The 19953-nt window shown below is 36.1% G+C and overlaps 2 protein-coding genes across 4 annotated transcripts; both read left to right on the forward strand.

The window, feature by feature from the left end:
- Nucleotides 1-1371: 1371 nt before the first annotated feature.
- On the forward strand, nucleotides 1372-3077 carry LOC149738261 (uncharacterized). Its single transcript, XM_089875169.1, has 2 exons — nucleotides 1372-1571; nucleotides 1645-3077. Exon 2 carries the CDS (start codon nucleotides 1648-1650, stop codon nucleotides 2956-2958), a length of 1311 nt encoding a protein of 436 aa, XP_089731295.1. The 5' UTR covers nucleotides 1372-1571; nucleotides 1645-1647; the 3' UTR covers nucleotides 2959-3077.
- Nucleotides 3078-4207: 1130 nt separating this feature from the next.
- Nucleotides 4208-19667, forward strand: LOC149738262 (uncharacterized). 3 transcript variants are annotated; one of them, XM_089875163.1, is made up of 26 exons: nucleotides 4208-4417; nucleotides 5940-6104; nucleotides 6456-6614; nucleotides 11252-11394; nucleotides 11484-11613; nucleotides 11688-11793; nucleotides 11869-12050; nucleotides 12676-12818; nucleotides 13268-13525; nucleotides 13804-13951; nucleotides 14098-14212; nucleotides 14272-14444; nucleotides 14517-14726; nucleotides 14794-14985; nucleotides 15246-15410; nucleotides 15464-15512; nucleotides 15568-15704; nucleotides 15774-15947; nucleotides 16012-16656; nucleotides 16770-16822; nucleotides 17113-17800; nucleotides 17857-18019; nucleotides 18424-18550; nucleotides 18601-18690; nucleotides 18752-18804; nucleotides 18911-19667. In XM_089875163.1, the coding sequence occupies exons 1-26, from the start codon at nucleotides 4354-4356 to the stop codon at nucleotides 18969-18971; spliced, it is 4593 nt and encodes a 1530-aa protein (XP_089731289.1). In that variant the 5' UTR covers nucleotides 4208-4353; the 3' UTR covers nucleotides 18972-19667. The 3 variants fall into 3 exon arrangements, with proteins under 3 accessions (XP_089731289.1, XP_089731290.1, XP_089731291.1); XM_089875164.1 differs by having other exon boundaries at nucleotides 14520-14726; XM_089875165.1 differs by lacking the exons at nucleotides 4208-4417; nucleotides 5940-6104; nucleotides 6456-6614 and adding an exon at nucleotides 8562-10069.
- Nucleotides 19668-19953: the final 286 nt, after the last annotated feature.

Here is a 19953-nt window from a genome sequence, read left to right on the forward strand (position 1 = left end):
TAGAAACAGTTTATTTTGTTTCCGTAGAAACACTTTATTTTGTTTCCTTAGAAACAGTTTATTTTTTTCGTAGAAACAGTTTATTTTGTTTCCGTAGAATCAGTTTATTTTGTTTCCGTAGAAACATGTTATTTTGTTTCCGTAGAAACAGTTTATTTTGTTTCCTTAGAAGCCTGTTATTTTGTTTCCGTAGAAACAGTTTATTTTTTTTCGTAGAAACATGTTATTTTGTTTCCGTAGAAACAGTTTATTTTGTTTCCGTAGAAACACTTTATTTTGTTTCCGTAGAAACAGTTTATTTTTTTTTCGTAGAAACAGTTTATTTTGTTTTCGTAGAAACAGTTTATTTTGTTTCCGTAGAAACAGTTTATTTTGTTTCCGTAGAAACAGTGTATTTTGTTTCCGTAGAAACAGTTTATTTTGTTTCGTAGAAACAGTTTATTTTGTTTCCGTAGAAACAGTTTATTTTGTTTCAGAAACACGTTAGTTTGTTTCCATAGAAACAGGTTATTTTGTTTCCATAGAAACATATTATTTTGTTTCAGAAACACTTTTTTATGTTTCTGGTAATAATAATATCATATTAGGAAGACCAGTGCGGATTTACAGTAAATACTACTCTTTGTTGCCATCCAGTGTGCGAAACGAAATAAATTGTTCAGAAACAAATTTTAATTTTTACAACATAAACAAAGTTGTTTGTTTCTTTTGAAAAAAAACGTTTCTAAAATTTTGTTTCTGGAAACAAAATAGTGCATTTAGAAACATATTTCGTTTCGGAGAAACAAATTTAGAAACAAAATTTCAGAAATGCATTGACTGAGATAGGCTATACCATACCCTACTGTATTATGATAAAAAAGGTTTATTTTTGCAACAAAGAGTTTTATAATACTTAAAACATATGAATCGCTTTACCGCGGGCTTTTGTTGGACCGTGAGAATACTGTCAAATATTATGTGTTAGTTATTGTTTGTTATAAAATAAGGACTCGCAATAAAAGGGGATTTTAAAAAGTGGCCTAACTTAAACAACGTCCCAGTTTACCCTATATATACTGTATTTTATATCGGCGTTTGTACGTTTTATGTGATCGGCCCAACCAAGAATAGAGCTAATAAACAAGAATATCGAAACTATATTATTTTTATTAACTATTTCGTTAAGTTGTGAACCTTTATAATTATTCACCCACAGATTACGCTGTTGCAAAGCGTTTTATTATTTTAGTTGTTTGAGCGGCTACTACAACTCGCTTAGTTGAAGGACTTTTCAAGAGCACTTAGTTTCGTGACTCGGTCGAAAATTTGAGTTGATCTCGAATCTAATGGCTTCCAAATTGACTCTTCGCCCCCATCAGCCTATACTTTGTGTAGGTTTTAAGCGTTAGTTTTGCTACTTTAGGTTCAGGACGCGCAGCAACTAAAACCACAACCGATTTAATCTGTAGGGAAGGAATATTAGGCATTTAGTAACTTAAACTGCGATCAGTACCTCGAAGCATGTATTATCTGAATGAATGCACATCATATAATATGTGCACGAAAAGCGCAATTTGATAATAATAGAAGTAAGTACAACTAATGTTTTCAAGATTGCTTTGCATTACTTTAATTCTAGAATAAAAGTAGTGTTATTAACAGAATATGACAGCAACACCCCCAGAAGAATGTCTCCTTTCACCAAAACTTCGCGTAGCTGCATTAAAACGAAGAAGACTACGGCTTACAGGTACTGACGACATTTCGAAGTCAGCACAGGAATTTTTGAATGCTCTTCATGATAACTCTGAAATATCTCTCATGAAAACTGATTCACTGAAACCGCTTCCAGCTATAGAAGTAAATGACCGTCCGACAAAACCGCGTCCTGCTATATCAAGAGAGAACACAGTAACTTTAAGTAACAATCCTCGTAATTGTGATTTCTTGGATAAAGCAGAGTGTAATGAAGGAAATAAACGAACTCGAGATTACGATGCAACATTCATACTTAGCAATGAACTGGTATGTGACGATATTGTAAAGACCAACAGTTTAAGGAAGACGAACCAACGTCGACGTTCAGAACGGCACAAACTTGAAGAATACAATGTTGCCACATCTTCGATTGGAACAAATGAGACAAATTCAAATAACACAATTATTCCTATATTACCAAAACCCAAAGAAAAGGAACCTCTGTTATCGAATTCTAACCTCGCTAGAAACAGCAAAAACAAACAGGCCTCTGAAAATAAAATTTCAACGCCAACACGTCGTCAACGTAGAAGAAATAGAAACCCGCCAACTGTCGTGACGCCTATTAGAAATTTATCGATTGAAGATAACTCTACTTTATCTGTTCCTCGAAGTACAAACAAAAGTAAATTAAATAAACTAACTGAGAAAGCTGAACCGTTAACGGTTTTAAACGTTAAAAATGGCTTGGCATACAGTTGTGTGGATGACAGTCCTTTAAATTGTAATGGGAACAATATCAGAAGGTCGAGAAGAAATCGTCAAAATACATCTTCATCGTTATCAGATTGTTGTATCACAGATGGACTCTCGGATGCGATGAGTATGCTGTCGGATGATCAAGAAGCATACCAGCCCACCCTACGTAGCAACGATAAAGAAGAAAAAACTAGGAAACATTTTAGTAACCAGAATTTATCTACGAGTACAGCTAATGAATCCTGTGACTCAGGACTTGGTATCTTTACGTCACCCCGACGTCATAAGAAGCGGGCCCGCCCACGGCCTGTAAATGCAAGTGAAAACGCAGAGTTATTAAAGACCCCGATAAACAACTGCAATTCATCGCCGGGGATAGTCCTCGAACCGATTGTGTTAGCTTCAAACGAACTATTTAGTCGAGAGGAGATGGAAGGTTTAAACGATAATCGACAAACTAGACGCAAAACGTACAACAAATACCTCCCACCGTTGTCTGAGTCGTATAATAGAAAATAGAAGCTCCGATTATGCATACGGCGATAGTAAATACAATGAGTGGATCCTTGTATTTAATTGAAAAGCATAGAACGTATACGTATATTGCATTGTTAAAATACAGCTGTTTCTTCATGATACTTTAATAGTTTCTATAACAATACAAAGAACGGTAGAGTGATAAACTTAAGTTTTGTCTCAATGAGAAATTCAAGTTTGTCTTATTTTATTCCGCTACTTGCCAGGGCATACAAGAATAGATAAATGAAGTGATCGGAAACAATTAATCAGGCAAACGAATAAATGATAGATTAAATTTAACTTGTTTATAAACTAAACAAATGAGTGATATAATAGGGTGGGGGAAGATGGGACACCTTTTTATTCCATTTTCTATTCCCATTTGGTAGTAGACTAGGAACATTCAAAGAATTATAAAACTGGATGCTCACGACTCTAATAGACTGTTGTTAATTGTTTAAAAAATGATCAGGATATTTGGATATTCTGTGCTAAATGTGTCCTATCTTCCCCACACTACTATATATGAATTACATTTCGGAAGCTATTTGTTGGTGTATTAAGTATTGACGTACAATATGGCATTTACAAACATTAAATGTTTTGTGTAAAAATATGTTTTATCCATCAACATTCACAATGTTTGTTTCGTTTTTAAATTAAAAATCTGGTTTAATACCGAACAGCAGCTGATTCAGACTACTTTCGGTTAATTGCGATATTCGATCTTTGTATTCACTTGGTTTTAATCATTTTGTCTTGCAGTTGGCATGTTTCTTTGATTGAATCCGCAGCAATGTCGAACGCCTTCTGTTCTGCCCTCCCTCCACTTTTTCACATTTCTCTTTCTCAACCCATGTAACATTGAAGCAATACTTCTTCTATTGCTTCTCTTCCTCACAAAACCAGATGTTGCTGGCTTCAAAAACATGACAACGTGTTGGTCGAGCAATAGAACTGAAAGTTTTTAAGCTTAGTTTAGCCAGGCGAAACAAAATATAGTACTCGTTGTGGTATTGGTGTGGCAATGAGAGATAAAACAATCACGAATAAAATAATCGAACTTCGATATTTTGTTTTCAAAAAGATTCAGTTGATGAAGCATCGCCAAGCTTTCAATCTTATTATATTCTCCGGAAGCTAATTATATCGATGACTGGAATATATTTAAGCAAACAGCTTTAACGCGCTGTTTCTAATACGTTGTAGGCAGGAATGAAATACGAAAATATGTTTTTGCAGAACCATATTTTATGTTATTCCGCTTATCCAAACTACCAACAGATGTAGTTTCTACATTTAGTTTATAATTTAACAAGTATGTTTATCTCTGCTGTTGTAATCTGAATTGAGGTAATAACATGAGCTTATCCAGCATAGAAGCTGGGAGAAAATATGTACGTGCTGCTACTACTTGCATGCTGCTTAGTGATCGTAACCACTAAGCAGTTAATTGGAGGTATGTGTAACCGATTCATACAGTTGTTACATTTATGTGTTGATTGTTTTTCCGTTCATGTCTCTCGACTGCTCTACTATACTCATGAGACCGATTTTGCCAAACTACACTTCAGCGACAGGCGTATCACACATTATGGTTGGATAGTCGTCGCTTTATTGTTGCGCACGCAAATACCTTGATTTTTAATTTTAGCGAAGGCAAAAACAACAATTGACGTACTGTTGACTTATTGATGTTACTTTTCCACGTGCTACTTAAGCTTCTTTGTCTGTATAGTACTGTGGGGTAAGATGGCACAACTTTAGCACACAATATCCAAATACCCGGATGTTTTAATCAATTAACAACGGTCCATGGAAGTCGTGAGGATACGGTTATACAATTTTGTGGATGACTTGTTTACAACCAAATGGGACGAGAAAATAGAACGAAAAGGTGTCTCATTTCCCCCCCGCACCCTAATATATGTGGTTCATTTACCACTTGTGATCAAGAAGTATTACAAGCGTGTATAGGAATTAGTTTTCGTTTCTTGCAATCTTAACATCGTATTGTTCCTCAAAAGGTGACTTGTCACCTCCCAGCTTATAAATAATAAAACTCTTTCAGGCCGTTTAGGTTTTTAGATTTAATTATTGTGAGCTCTCATATTGATCAGACGTCTGAGGAAAACTCCTTAAAACGTTCTGTATATACGAACATAAAAGTTATTAGTGATTTTATTCAATTTAAAACTGCTTTGGTCTAATGAAATGTCAATGCGAGCCGTAACAAGCCAAATTTTCCGTTTTCGTTAAGTCAATTTACCCAAGTGAAAATCAATGAAACCTTTAGATGTTTTATCGTGACACATATGAAATGTACGTTGTGGTTTTGCCTCTGTCAGTTTAAATATTCAACTTCAAATTAAACTCGAACACAAAATAATTTTAGCGTTATCTTTAACTTTATGCATTTTTAACGCTTTTAATGAAATACCGTATATTGATTCTGTCGACCTTAATACACTTTGTCAAATCAATTTTGTTAAATAACTGAGAATTAACTATGCGGTAACACACGGTCTTGTTTTTCACTCTAGTTTTAGGCGTTCCACAATCGGATTAGCATGTGGCAGAATTGCTGATATTGATTTGCGCCTGTTTCCACTCGCCCCCTCTCTCGCTCTCTCTTCCCTTTTCTGCATTTGTTTAATTGGTCGCCGTTAAAAACGTCAAAGCCTATAATTGATTTCGCGGCGATTTAGTGGAATCTGCAAACTGCCAATTGAACGCACGTTCGTCTGTTCGACATGCTCACGTTGGAACACACGTCTGGAACTCGCTGATTACAACGCCAGTTATTGATCGTTGTAATCAGATTTAATCAACCTATTTCCTGTAGCACTTAGCTTTACTAAACTACATCTCATAATCACGGTAACATGATGATCTCTCAATATACACTATAGTCCATAAAAACAGCCAAAATTACAGAAAAAACATTTCTAAAAATGATTTACTTAATCTGTTTAATTTAGAGGTGAAATGCAATCAAGGTGAAACCGTTATACTTCCTTGTGATGTTACCCACGATTCCCAAATGTTCTCACCCTACGTCATCGAATGGTTACGTCACGGTGAAAATATCCCAATCATGATGAAAATATGGAAAGGTCGTGCGCAAGTCAGCTCCGCATATGGAGGTAAATAAAACGTTTTTACTGCGGAGTAGGAAGGGACACCTTTGGCAAATAATATTCAAATATTCTTATTGTGTAATAAACAATTAACAACGGTATATAAGAGCCGTTAAAATAGGGGACGAGATAATAGAATGAGAGGGTGTCCTATCTTTCCCCACTAGACTATATCACAAATCGAATAGAATGATTTCATAAGTTGTTTACACCTTTACATGCACATTTACCGTAAGGTAAACTATATTACCTGTTTTACTATAATGCGTAGTAATAAATAACTTTACCATAACAATAAACAAGTGTATAATCTCGAACGAGATAAAATTATGATGATGAACGAGATGTTATTTAAAGGACGGATTTCGATCAAGAATTCAACAATTCCAGATGCGTCTCTTCTAATGCGCAACGTAACAACGGATGATGCTGGAATATATGTATGCAGGGTCCTATTTCTCAATGAAAAGTTCCCAATGAAAGAAGACGATGTTACTGTTCGTTTGGTGGTGGAAGGTACATACGTATAAGTAAATATATTTCATGTCCCAGCTCCACTGGTTTAGGCGCTTGCACAGTATTTAAAGCGTACACACGGTTCGATGCTCGACGTCGATATCAATTCGGATTGGCGCACGTGTCCTTGGGCAAGACACTTAACGGACATTGCTCCAACCTAGCGGTCACCAAGGCCATAACCTTTATTTTATTCAAGGTCATAAACACAGCCACAATGGTGACAGCATTAAGTTCTATATAACGTTTACAATTTGTGCCACGTGGTTTGTAACTCTTAGTCTATATATTGTAAATTTGTGAAAAGTTTTTGGTTACCAGTTCAAACAGAGAAGTATGTTTATATTACATTGGTGTATGTAACAGAGAGAAACGATGTGCAGATTTTGCTACACGAATAATTATTTCTGTAAACCTATTTACATGGGGCATGACATTGAACGTGGTCCAATAATTGAAATTAATTTGGAGATTATGTCGAGCGAATGTACATACATATTTCATAAACCACGTGGCCACGTACTTGCAGTGCTGCACGGTTAAAATTCAGTTTATTTCTTCATCCTATTCATTCCTCCACATATATAGTAGGGTGAAGGAAGATGGGGCACCTTTAGCTCAGAATATCTAAATAATATCCTGATGGTGTTTTAAACAATTAATAACGGTCTATATATGGGAGTCATGAGGATGCGATTTTACAATAGTTTGAACTGTCTATGTTTACCATCAAATGTGACGTGAAAATAGAATAATAAAGTTTCCCATCTTTCCCCACCCTACTATATATTCGTGTGGCTAGAGGGGTTCACCGTCTAGCTGTCATGCTTGTAACTAAAATTTATTTTTTAACCGAAAACACCCATTAGTGTCCAGTATAAGTAAACGCTTGTAGTCATTATGTTGAAAACAAAATACCGTACATTCGCTTCTAATCCCAAAAGCTTGTACCAAAAACGTTGATGACAATTTTGTTATAAAATAAATTTGATTTAGTAAAAAATAAGTAAAACGACAGACGGCGAGCAATCGTCATGATGTCTTCGGTGTTATCGATTTCTCTTCGGTGATTTTGGTTGTTCACTCAGTGTTATTGGGATGTGGGTGATATGTGCACGTTTGCTGCAATTCCTGTAGCACCAAAGTGTTGAGTGTGTTAAACAAGGTGTAGGCTATAAGCTTTACTTTATAAAATATCTGAATTAACACCGCTAAATTATTAAGTCCAACTCTAAGATTATGATATGGTAGGACGGGGGAAGATGGGACACATTTTCATTCAATTTTCTCTCCCAATTTGGTAGTAAACAAAGAACATTTAAAGAATTATAAAACCATATCCCCACGACTCCCATATAGACCGTTGGTAATTGTTGTTCAAAACACGATCAGGACATACCCCACACTACTAGAAAAGTACTTGGCACATAACTCAACCTTGATATATTAAATGATAACTATTATGTTGCCTTTACCTCGCTGTGTATGTTTTCAGTTGTAACAACCCAGTAATTATGTACATTTTACCTCGTTAGGTCTACATATTCTAAACATCAAATATTTGCTAGTTTTGCATGTTTAAATTGATAATCCGTACCAAAAGCGTCGTTTCTTCTTTGTCAACGTTTCAAATTGCGCCGTTTTCTAAATATAAGAACTAGTTTCAAAATATGTAGGATTGTTTCTTGGTGTCTTAAAACCAAAGCTTTGTTAGCAAGTGGTTTCAGGCTGCATTTGGGTATATTCGGAGCGTTCGAACGAACCACTGTTTTTACGTCGTTTTTATTCGGAAAGGTTCGGTTTTTACTTGTAAGTGCAACCATAGCGCCCTCTGTCGGAAAGGCTAAAAAGTAGAACGTTTTTAGTAGGAGGCGCCACAGAGCAATATACTCGTACATACGTATATATGCAGAAGCTGTACGTTGATTACGGTACGTTGATTATTAACATGTGAGGATAAATTTCGTCATTTTAAAATACATTTTTGTTCTACTTGGTTAATGACATATGGGGTCAAATTCGAGGTTACTTGCATACAAAATTCAAATGTTCATACGTATGCAAACTTTTTTCTACAGGCGGTTAATTTACGTCAGTAGTTGTTTAATTATTTGTACGTCACCTTTTTTAGTATTTTATTGGTTTGTGGTCTATAAAAAACTCTAGATTAAACATGGCCATAAAGTGTATTACCAATGCTAGTCTTAATTGCTTATTGTGCTCGATTTATGTACCTAAAAAGTGCATTGTCAGATAGTGCAATCTTTAATTAGCGTCGTGGCAGCGCCCGGGCAGTCGATATTCTTGCTGCCTATCCTTTTCATCGAGTGAATTACAGCGCAGGATCCAGGATTAAGTGCAGGCGTTTAAATAAATTAGCATTGACCGCCAGTAAAAGCAGTTGCAACTAGTCTTGGCAGTTATGGCTTCTAACATACGTAGTTGCAGTTGCAGAAGTCTTATAACTTATTTATAAACGTACAACGACTAAGTGGGTGTTCGCTCTGAAGAGTATATGTGTTGCTACTGGCGTAAAGTAAGAGCGCAGCCGGCGTTGAAAGATTGTTTTATATATTTTGTATTTGAATCGGAAGTGAGATCTTAACTGTAGGTTTAGGGGAAGGAATGTTGTGACGTTGCACACCCTGGGGCGCCGGTAGATTTTATTCATTACCACTTGCTTTGCGATCATTTAATAAAACACAGCAATGCCATTTGCAAATATAAGATTTGCCTCTTCTGACGTACAGTATAAATGAAGATTAATTTGAGTATTGACGTTTTAATATAACTCCTCAAATTTATTCGTCGATTTGTTGTCTGAGTAAAAATTGAATGTGTGGATTTGTAACTTTGGTCAATTTTTCACCGATCATGTTAACGTGTACCTGCTTGCTATATATTTTATTGCGATAATTTCGTTCCCATTTTTTTTCATGAGCTAGTATAATCAATGTGCCAACAATAATTGGCCAGTTCAATAACGTCGATCGTTCTCTGTTCGATCCTTGCGCGCTTAGTATAGCTATCACTTGTCTCTCAAAGATATTGAGCCATATTTGCAGAAAAAATAACCGCAACGATGTCTGGATGGTAGCTGCCCCACCTATATAGATCGACTTCTTTCCAGCCGAAGCAAGGTCGAACAAGTAGTGTAGCAGATTCTGTCAGATTATGTACTGTAGCCGTATATATAGTTCCGTAGCGTATATAGTTATTACCATTTATTTTAAAGATTGTAATGTAGTTAGGTTTAAAGTTCTCTACAACACCGTGGAGTTGGATATATCATTGCTAAGATTATGAAAGTTTCGCAAGAATGTTGTATTCTTCAAAGATAAATGCAACAAGCTGTCGGGCAAAGAGTCAATGTACAGCATGGTTGAACACGACTATTGCTTACGTCATAGTCGTAAATCTAATTATTCGCAGTGCTCGTGCAGGTCTCAACGGAGGTGATGCTTACTTTTATATTAATTAAAGTAATTTGTTACATGTCTTACCACAAATTTCATTGTAAAAACAGAAACAGACGTTTTTTTTTATATATTATTGTAGTATCATTGTATTACAAGGGTTGCTAATGCAATTTGCAACTCAATAAGTCCTAAAATTCAACTTAATCTAGCGATATAAAATATTAATGACTTCGAAATACAGTATCGAAAGATGGTACAAGTGCGGAAAACAATAGCATGGTGACATACGATTTTAGTTTAACTTATTTTAAAACATTGGCTATTGGCTGCTTTGGTTTAGTTAAAAACTTGTTAAAATTGTAAAAAGATAGTAAGTTGTTTTTTTTGCAATTGTGCAATCATTCAGTTGTCAAATACATTTAAATAACCGATTGATTACTGACGCGAATATATAGATCGTATCAGTACACAAACTACTAAGACATCGCGTATGTGTGGTCGAATGGCGTTGAAAATGATTTGAAATATAATGGAATCCGATTACGGGATTTCGTTTCTGCCCGGATTAACTTCTTACATGATATGAAGCTTGAGATTTTATTGAAACCTTATGATTGTAGTTAATTTAAACTAATCCGCTTGCTTCGGTATTTACGTTGATTAATTAAGCGTCATTTAAAACGACGATTGATCAACATGTCGGTGGTTGAACCGCTTATATGGAAACCACTCACTTTCTTATCTTCCATCGCCCAATTAGAATGCAGTAAACACATTCAAACTTGTTTCCATGGCAACATGAGTCACGGTTCATTGCCTGCATCGGTGATTGGGGGAAAATTTTCAAACGTCAAGTTGACAAAGTGCAGCAAGCACTGAAACTTATCTGTGTCTGCTTTATGAATCGTTAAATGTATTAGACACTATAGCAAAAGTATAGAACTTTTACAAATAGTGGCATTCAAATTGAACACCGGGCGACCTATAACGGAAGTATAAATGCAATAACTTCTCGTACGATCGATGCTATTAAACAAATCCCATAACGATGTTGGACTTAAGTTATTAATATTATTGATGAGTCGAAGCAAAGCAATGATAAATTTAAAGCATCGTATTTGCCTGCGATACCCGAAGGGACACCATCGATCCATTTTTTGTGCGCTACGTTACATAGATATTTGAAGCTCATGTAATTTGATGCAAAGTACTTTTCAGCTCCTCCCACGCTTGTGGTCACCCCACCACCCACTGAGCAGGGCAAGGAAGGGAGCTCCCTACTGTTAAGATGCTTAGCGAGTGGAGTACCACAACCTGTTATTACGTGGACGAAAGATGACTGGTCCATTCGAGATGGGCAGGTAAATTTGGTTTAAAACTATTATAACTCCTTCACAAAAGTTCAATACACCAAATTGATATAGCTAAATGCTAAAAACCATTATTTCAGAATGGTATAAAGTTAAACGAAGGGGAGCTTCATATACCGAAACTACGTCGTTCTCACAGTGGACGGTATACGTGTCGTGCCCAAAGTGTACAAGGTCAGGTCCAGCACACAACTGTGGTATATGTCTCAGGTGAATTCATGTCACCAGTCATATAAAATGTTTGCTACAATTTAGAAAAAAATATCACACTCGATTTATTTCAGCACCTCCCGTTTTTACCAAATTACCTCAAGATTTTACGCCAAAAGAAGCGGGAACAGCTTTGTTCTCGTGTGAAGCCAAAGGTTATCCATCAGCGATATCGTACAAGTAAGTATAATTCCAACTAGCTTGCAGTACTTAAGTCGATGAAACGCCCAGAACCCAAAATACCTCGTATTCTAGGTGGTATCACAATGGTACACCTGTTACATCTTCTGAGAACCTTCGTGGTAGATACAACGTGTTGGACGACCACACTTTATACATATATGACGTCATATTGACAGACAAGGGTACGGTCACGTGTGAAGCAACCAACGGTTACGGTTCACCGATCACATCTTCTGCAAGTCTTCGAGTGGAATGTAAGATATTCGCAACATTTCAATCATGCTTAACTCAACTGTCATTCTATTCATTTACGGCTTACCCATTATTCAGCTGCAATCTTTAAATAAAACGTGAGCACATACTATTATCAATGACAGGCATTGAACTTAAATGTATCTTTTAAGGGAGTTTTAATGTATAGTAGGGTGGGGGAAGATGGGACACCTTTGACACATAATAAATAAATATTCTGATCGTGTTTTAAACAGTTAACAACGGTCTATGGGAGCCGTGAGGATACAGTTTTATAAAAAATCGTTGAATGTTTGTTTACTACCAAATTGGAGGAGAAAATAGATTGAAAAGGTGTCCCATCTTCCCCCACCCTACTATATCTTTTGTATACTGGCTACATACATGCTGCAACCTTCTAGGTGCCTGGCATTTGACTATTGGTTTTAATCACTTAAAAATATAAAGTTGTCCAATCATATACCTGCCCACTGCACAAAATCTTGGATTAAAAGAAACGACCCAAAAGTTATTTGGTTGTTAAGTAGACGTCGTTGTTGAACTGTTTAACTAGATATTTTTGTACAGTAAAAACTACAGTTAAAACTAACATTAAGACTTACATTAAAAATTAACACCATTTTTTAGTTCGTGCACGCGTGACACACATGCCATCGATAGTATATGCGGGTATTTCCCTGCCAGTCAAGTTGTTCTGCCCTACTTTAGCTGAACCACAAGTGAACAGAATAATCTGGGAAAAAGATAATTTCGTAATACGCATTCAGCAGGTGAAATAATATCTATGCCTTCTGTTTTCATCGATTTTCTGGTCTTAAAACAATGTTTTGTAATGTGTATTTTTCTGTATAGTGTCTGTGCAGTTACGGACACGAGTATATGTGTTGTTTTGACTTTTGGCTTTTTTAACCAATGCCATCCAGCCGCTTAAATCACTTTGTGAAGAATTCTTCTGCTGAACGTGCTTTAGCAAGTGGTGAAACACAAGCAAACGTTTGTATCGATTTCGCATTTGCGCTTGATCAAGATAAAAGAGTTGACAGGATGATCTTTCCGTGCATTACTTCGCATCCAAACCTTCAGTTATTGAATTATTAAACATTCCCCAACCTCACTTACTTTTTATTTGAATTAAAAGTGTCAACGATGAATATTGACATAAATTCAATATCTCACAAGTTTTAAACGCGAATGTTTTAAACAATTTATTACTTTTCAGAATTCAAGAATGTCAACTGATGGTAATGGAAGTCTAATCATCCACTCAGTAATTCAAAGTGACGCCGGTCGTTACACATGTACACCTTATAATATCGTGGGTACTGTAGGTAAATCCCCACCAACACACGTTGTCATAAGGGACCCTCCGAGGTTTACAATTCGTCCAAAAGGAATTTATGAACAAAGCGTCGGTTCACAATTGCTGATCCCATGTGCTGGTATCGCTGATCCTACACCCAGTATATCTTGGCGGAAGGTATTTTCCTACATAGCAAAACTTAACATTCTATTACTTTTATTCGTCTCTTCGACTAAGGTGGTAAAGATTTTGGAATATTTTAAACGAAAAGACAGGATATAGCGACAAAACTGCAGTTGTTAAAGCACGCTAATAAGTAAAAACATGTTTAAGTTTAATTGAAAGAAAATAAGCGTGGTCGCTACACCTAGCGGACAGACGAGTCAAAACTTTAAAAGAATAAAATAACACACGAAAGTTTGTTGTGGATAATATCCTTACTTATTTATATACAGGTATCATCCAAGGTACCAGCGACATATTGTGTTGATGGTGGTAATCTAAGTATTCTATCATTGCGTAAATCACATCATGGTGTTTGGCAATGTGTTCTTTCAAATCAAGTCGGTGATGTAACAACTAATGTTATGATAATTGTTACATGTAAGTTGATTTAAGTTTGTTTTATAAATTGAGCCATATCGGTTACAAATAGGGCGCGCTGTTATAAATTCTCATGTTTATAATTTTTTTATTTTGTTTTGTTTATATATTTTAATGCAACCTAGTAATAATTTAATTTCAAACAGATACGACACCACATGGCGTCAGTAACTTAACAACATGGGTCGTAAGCGATACTTCGGTTTCAGTAAAATGGAACGCCGGGTATAGCGGTGGTTACACTCAAGTGTTTACGTTATGGTAAGACAATAACCATATTAAAAAATATGTTTTTATTTTTCACAATTTTTGTTTCCAAGGTATAAACGTTTGGACCAGGGCAATCATACATGGAGAACAATATTTTCCAACACTAGGAATGAAGCTGTACTGCAAAACTTGATTCCAGGAACGACGTATGAAGTGGCAGTCATTCCGTCTAATCAAGCTGGAAAGGGACCATTTAGTGTAACCAAAACAGTCAAGACAAGTGGTATGTATTTGTACATATTTTAGTTAAATGGACTGCTAAGCGCACGGGTGCTTAGGTTTATTTTCGTTTCAGTAGCAACCGCACGCAGTTCCCCTACGCCAGCTTTCATTGCTCGACCGTCAAATCTTGCTTCGCGAACTACACCTGATGGTAAAGTTATTATAGAATGGGAATATAACGACGTCTCTTCAGTCATTGGTTACGTAATAGAATACAGAAGAATTGGTGAAGACCTCTCCATTTTAATCACTACACCCTTGCCAATCCCGGTTGCCAACGGAGGTTACTTGTTATTGTTATTTTATATTTTACTAAATTACGAACAATTTGATTTACATTTATACCATAGTTTCAGAAGTGCGACGAAAAAGAAGTTTGGTTGCAGAGTGGAAACGATTAGACATAGCACCGAACAACGTTTCATCTTACGTCATTGAACCAAACAAACTGTATCGGAATCAAATATACGAAATACAAATAATGGCTGTTACCTCATTCCAGTATAGCGAACCAAGTGTTCCTTTTAACATATCCACAAAGGGTAAAACTAATTAACATACATTAGAATATTATAGTAGAGTGGGGGGAGATGGAACACCTTCCTATTCCATTTTCTCGTCATATTTGGTGGTAAACAAAGAACATTTGAAGAATTTTAAAACTGTTTTCCTCCCGAGTAAATTGTTACAAACACGATCAGGATGTTTGGATGTTATGTGCTAAAGGTGTCCCGTCTTTCCCCACCCTACTATATCTAATTAGCCTAATGCGACTGCCACCAATATAAATGTTATCACCCAGGTTTAACGGCCTACCCAATATATGTTGACAAAGAATTTGTGAAAACCGGTGATGGTTCCATCATAGGTGGGGTGTTTGGTTGTATCCTGGCCATTCTCATCTTGGTAGGGGTGATCACTTGGCTGCACCGTCGACGCAAACTTCAAAGAGAAAACAAAACAAATGGTTTGAATTGTTATTTTATTCTTAAAGTATGAAAGCACATTAATATATCTCAGGTTCTCCTTCAAGAAGTAATGTTTCTTCCTCCGATGAAAACCAAATAAGGTAAACTAATATCTTTCAAAATTTTGTTTTTATGTGTAATCATTTATTTGCGCAGTTATGATGATAAACAAGATAAGGAGCGGAATTTTCACTTGACAAGAACTGATGGTTTTACTTCAGCTGCCTCGGACCAAACCTACAAGACTAACGTTTTGAAAAACCGGTCCGTATTTAGTTCTGAAAATAACATAGGTTAGTAAAAGTTACCACGCTTATGTGAATGATGGATACTTTATTGATTATTTTTTTCAATATAAACAGATTCAGAAGACTGTTTGCTCCATCAATCGTTTTCTCAAGATGTTGGTGGCTTGAACCATAATCAAAGAAGTAAAGATAATGACTCCATTCGAACCAGACGTGAAACTGCTGTCAAAGTTTTATTCGCCCAACAAGAGAATATGCGAAAGGTTTTGGGAGTAAAATACAATAAGAGTAAGTGTTTTTAAAATGATATTTCTTTTGGTTTTAACCGCATGACCTGAACATTGTTCTGTAGATGCCACGTTACCAAGTCGACCATTTTCCGGTGTACCCGATTACCTCAAAGAAACTTTATCAACTTCATGTGTACCTGATTTAAATGGAACTACAAGCAGTAGAACTTTTGTACGACGTATATCGTTTGAAGACAGACGGCACGAAGAGTCACCACAAATTAAAGATGATCTTGTTTTTGGTGTTGTTGGCTTTGACTCGCCCCACGGTGTCACCTCTCCACATCCAAACTTATGTCAGGACAATGACAATGTAATTTCAAGAGATCACCAACAACAAATCGATGACGTTGTAATAGCTGGATATGGAAGTCGATTTTGTGACATCAGTGATATTACGTCACACCAGACTCCACTTTTGTCTTCATCTCCAATTAAAAACCGTCCCAATGATCAAAATCCACTCAGGGAGCAATCTTTTAACAAAGAACAATTTCTCTTGCAACACAGAAGACCAAGAACTCGAGCCAGCTACAGTTGTGACTATGAGCGTGCTAGACCGCATCGGTGGAATCAAAACCACAGTTTGGACGACCGCTCCGTAGCGCTAGAGATCGACTGCAGTAACAGTGACATCGAGGTTCGTTACATCAAGAGTCTGACGAAGCAAGTCGTTAAAGAACTGTTAAGGAATCCTTTAAAAGTTGGTGAGTATTATGTGTTGAGTTGTAAGCATGATTGTAACTAAGTGTTCGCAAGCATGTTGATAGTTGTTGTGATGATATAACAAAATAAAACATGTTCAGTTTGTTTTGGAAAGGATCAAATAAGATGGGAATGAAGTCGGAGGAATCGTCGTTCTCGCGACAAAAGGTATTTATTATTTGATGATAATTTAGGATTTACCGCGTGTAATGCACTTGTTAACTATGATTAACGGTAGATCATCAGTTAAAAACAATTAAATTGTTACGAACTATACCCAAATAACGATTTAAAAAAAATGGGAACAAAAATATTGTACAAATCGTTTCGAGAAGGAAAATTTGGAAACAAAAATTCGTTTTCGAAACAGAATTCGTCATTTCGGAACGAAATTGGAAACGTTTTAAATTTTTAAAGGCAAAAATGCATTAGTGACTTTACCCAATATTTCAATACAGAGACCATCGATAGAAAGGAGCGACATCTCACCGAAACACCGTACGTCACTTGAGGCGCTGTTGAGTCCCACCCGTGAGATAAGGAGAAGGGAACGAGGATTTCCTCAACTTAAGTTGAAGGAGGCAGACGAGATAAACACATCCTCCCATCCAAGAAATACGAGATCTAAGTTTTCCGGTACAGCACCACAGCTGTTGGATCAAAGTTTGCAACCTAGTATTGAAATATCAACTTCTTTCATCCCGAAACCGACAGTGATATCCCTTGCCGACATCCCTGATTCTTTACGAGTTGAAAACAATGACAAATCTGTTTCTTCCCCAACTTCATCGTCGTCGTGTAGTCCGCGTAAATTTAAAGCTCACCCTCAAAACTTCGAGCCTTCTAAAACATGTTCGCCGGATCAAATCAATAAGCCTTATAATCTAATGCAGGATCTTCAAACTGACACGAGCACATGCCAATGGGGAAGCCTTGGTAGACTTTCTAAACTAAAAACTCTTTCCTTGCCGATAAATTCTTACTTACCGCCGGAAACTGCAGTTTCTGGCATTGACGCATGTCTTCAAACCGACCTTCGGGGCGGAACCACTTCTTCAAATAATTGTCCAACGATCAGTAATTCTTCGTTCAATGGCGATAGTACCATTACCACCGGAGATGTTCGGTCTGCCAATGCATTTAAAGGTTAGATTATTATACACAAAAGTTTTAGACAATTACAATCCGTCATCCTTCATCAGATGAACAAGCAAAATGCAAGTTTTTCGGAGGTGGAGCCGATGAATGTACCAATACCGCCCACCCACGTCATAACCGGCATGGTGAATCAACAAGTAGTGGTTACGTCACACAAGATACTTTACTTTCATCACCAGGAACTAAGGGAGCAAGGAATTCTGACAGGTGTGTATCGCTCTAAGCTTACACTGTGCGGTGCATTTAAACATTACCTGGTACTAAATGTTTATGTATAGTACGATGGGCAAAGATAGAACAACTTTTTATTCTATTTCCTCGTCCCATTTGGTAGTAAACAAAGAACATTTAAATAATTATAAAACCGTATCCTCAGGATTTTTATAGGCCGTTGTTAATTGTTTAAAACACGATCATGTTATTTGGACATTATGTGGCAAAGGTGTCCCATCTTACCCCACGATACTATATTTGTTTTGATAGTAAATATTGTTTCAGACCATATGTGTATCCCAATTATAAACTGGACTACATTTTGGTAAACGAGTAATGGCAAAAAATATATCTCTGGACTACATTTTGGTAAACGAGTAATGACAAAGTTAAACCAGGTCAAGACGGGACAACTCCTCTGTGGAAGATAATTATGAATGGGATTCAGAATACGCAATGGAATCAGAAATTCTGGAAGCTTTGAAGAACTTTGAAAGTCTCAAATCATCAACTTCTGTTTCAGAAGTAATTTGTTTCATTTGTTTAATAAAGATAACTAAATCATATATTTGCAGGAATTACGACGCCAGCTCTGCAAGTTTACTGTAAATGCAGAATCTGATGATTCTTCTATGGGTGTCGATGCCACGTATGAAGCAATAAAGGTTTGTTTTTTGACTTTATTAGTAATACTGCAACAAACCAACGTTCAAACATTTTGTTTAGAATGATTCAGAAATGCGTGAAGAGGATTTGAAAAAAGAAGATATTGAACGAAGGTAAGAATATTTAATTAAGTAAAGAAAGAATGTATTTACACTGTTTTGTTTCGCGTTGATAAAAAAGATTCTCTTTATAACTCCAACTCACAACGTTTCTGTTTAGGTGTGCAATTCTAAAGCGGGAATTTCTTCACTTTCGTCGACTACAGCAAGATGAATTTTAAATATCGTTTTAACTGTGCCAAGCACTGGAGAAGAACTTAAGCTTTATTAGATCAGAGTCAATTATTTTTGATATCTTGTGTTGCTGAGGTATTGCTTAAATCGAATATAAGTTCATCTTAATTGGGGAATATGTTGTTTTTAAAGTTTATTTAATTATTTATCTTTAATCCTCTTTCGCCAAGAACTCAGTGTTAATTTTACGTAAACATAAATTTTTCTGTAGAATTTTATTCTTCAATACAAGACTTCCAAATGCAGTTAAAACACAGACCTCTAATTTAATATTTAAAAATCATCTATAGTTAGTTTACTGTAAAGCTACGTGCTGAGAATATAGTAAGTCAGACACTGAGTGTTTGTTCAACTTTACTAAAACGAAGTTGTCAGTTTATTTCTTTACTTGCGGTGGGTTGTGTCACAATACAACTGATGTTAATAATTTATTTCCCTCTACTTATATCGGCCTCTTATGTAGTTCACTGCGACTGGAGATTCAAACTGAAGAAAAATAATGAAATGAAACATTTTTTTCTTTAAACTGTGACGTAATCCTGAAATACTGTTAGTGTAAATAGTTCGTCGATAATTCCTTAATATAAAGTGTCACATTGGCGAGCAAATATATACTTTCGGAGAGAGGAACATGACCCGTCCATATAATCAAATATTACACTTATTAAAAATCGATTCATGCATTGCCGTTGGTAAAGTTCTGAATTGAGTCCTTCATATGTGCACGGTTATAGCTTGCTGTGGTGAGGTGCCATATTTACTCAATATGTACATAAGCGATACCTGCTTATATTAGCTATGTAAACACAGAATATAATTAGTTGGCTCGAAGCGAGAGTGCGAACCGTCACAGCTAGGGTATAACAATCTTTATTACTATAGGGCAAAATTTAAAAACGATCGTTCATTTTAATAAAATCGAGCTTAACTATAGCTGGTTATACGACTTCGTACACTATTGTAGCCTGC

Source organism: Ciona robusta, chromosome 3 (genome assembly GCF_009617815.1).
Source record: "Ciona robusta chromosome 3, ASM961781v2".
In the NCBI taxonomy this organism is placed as follows: Eukaryota; Metazoa; Chordata; class Ascidiacea; order Phlebobranchia; family Cionidae; genus Ciona; species Ciona robusta.

Coding starts and splice junctions, on each gene's coding strand:
- LOC149738261 (XM_089875169.1), top strand. CDS start 1,648: ATGACAGCAACACCCCCAGAAGAATGTCTCCTTTCACCAAAACTTCGC.
- LOC149738262 (XM_089875163.1), top strand. CDS start 4,354: ATGTACGTGCTGCTACTACTTGCATGCTGCTTAGTGATCGTAACCACT. Junction 14,213..14,271: donor ACTCAAGTGTTTACGTTATG/GTAAGACAATAA, acceptor TTTGTTTCCAAG/GTATAAACGTTTGGACCAGG. Junction 15,948..16,011: donor GGGAGTAAAATACAATAAGA/GTAAGTGTTTTT, acceptor ATTGTTCTGTAG/ATGCCACGTTACCAAGTCGA.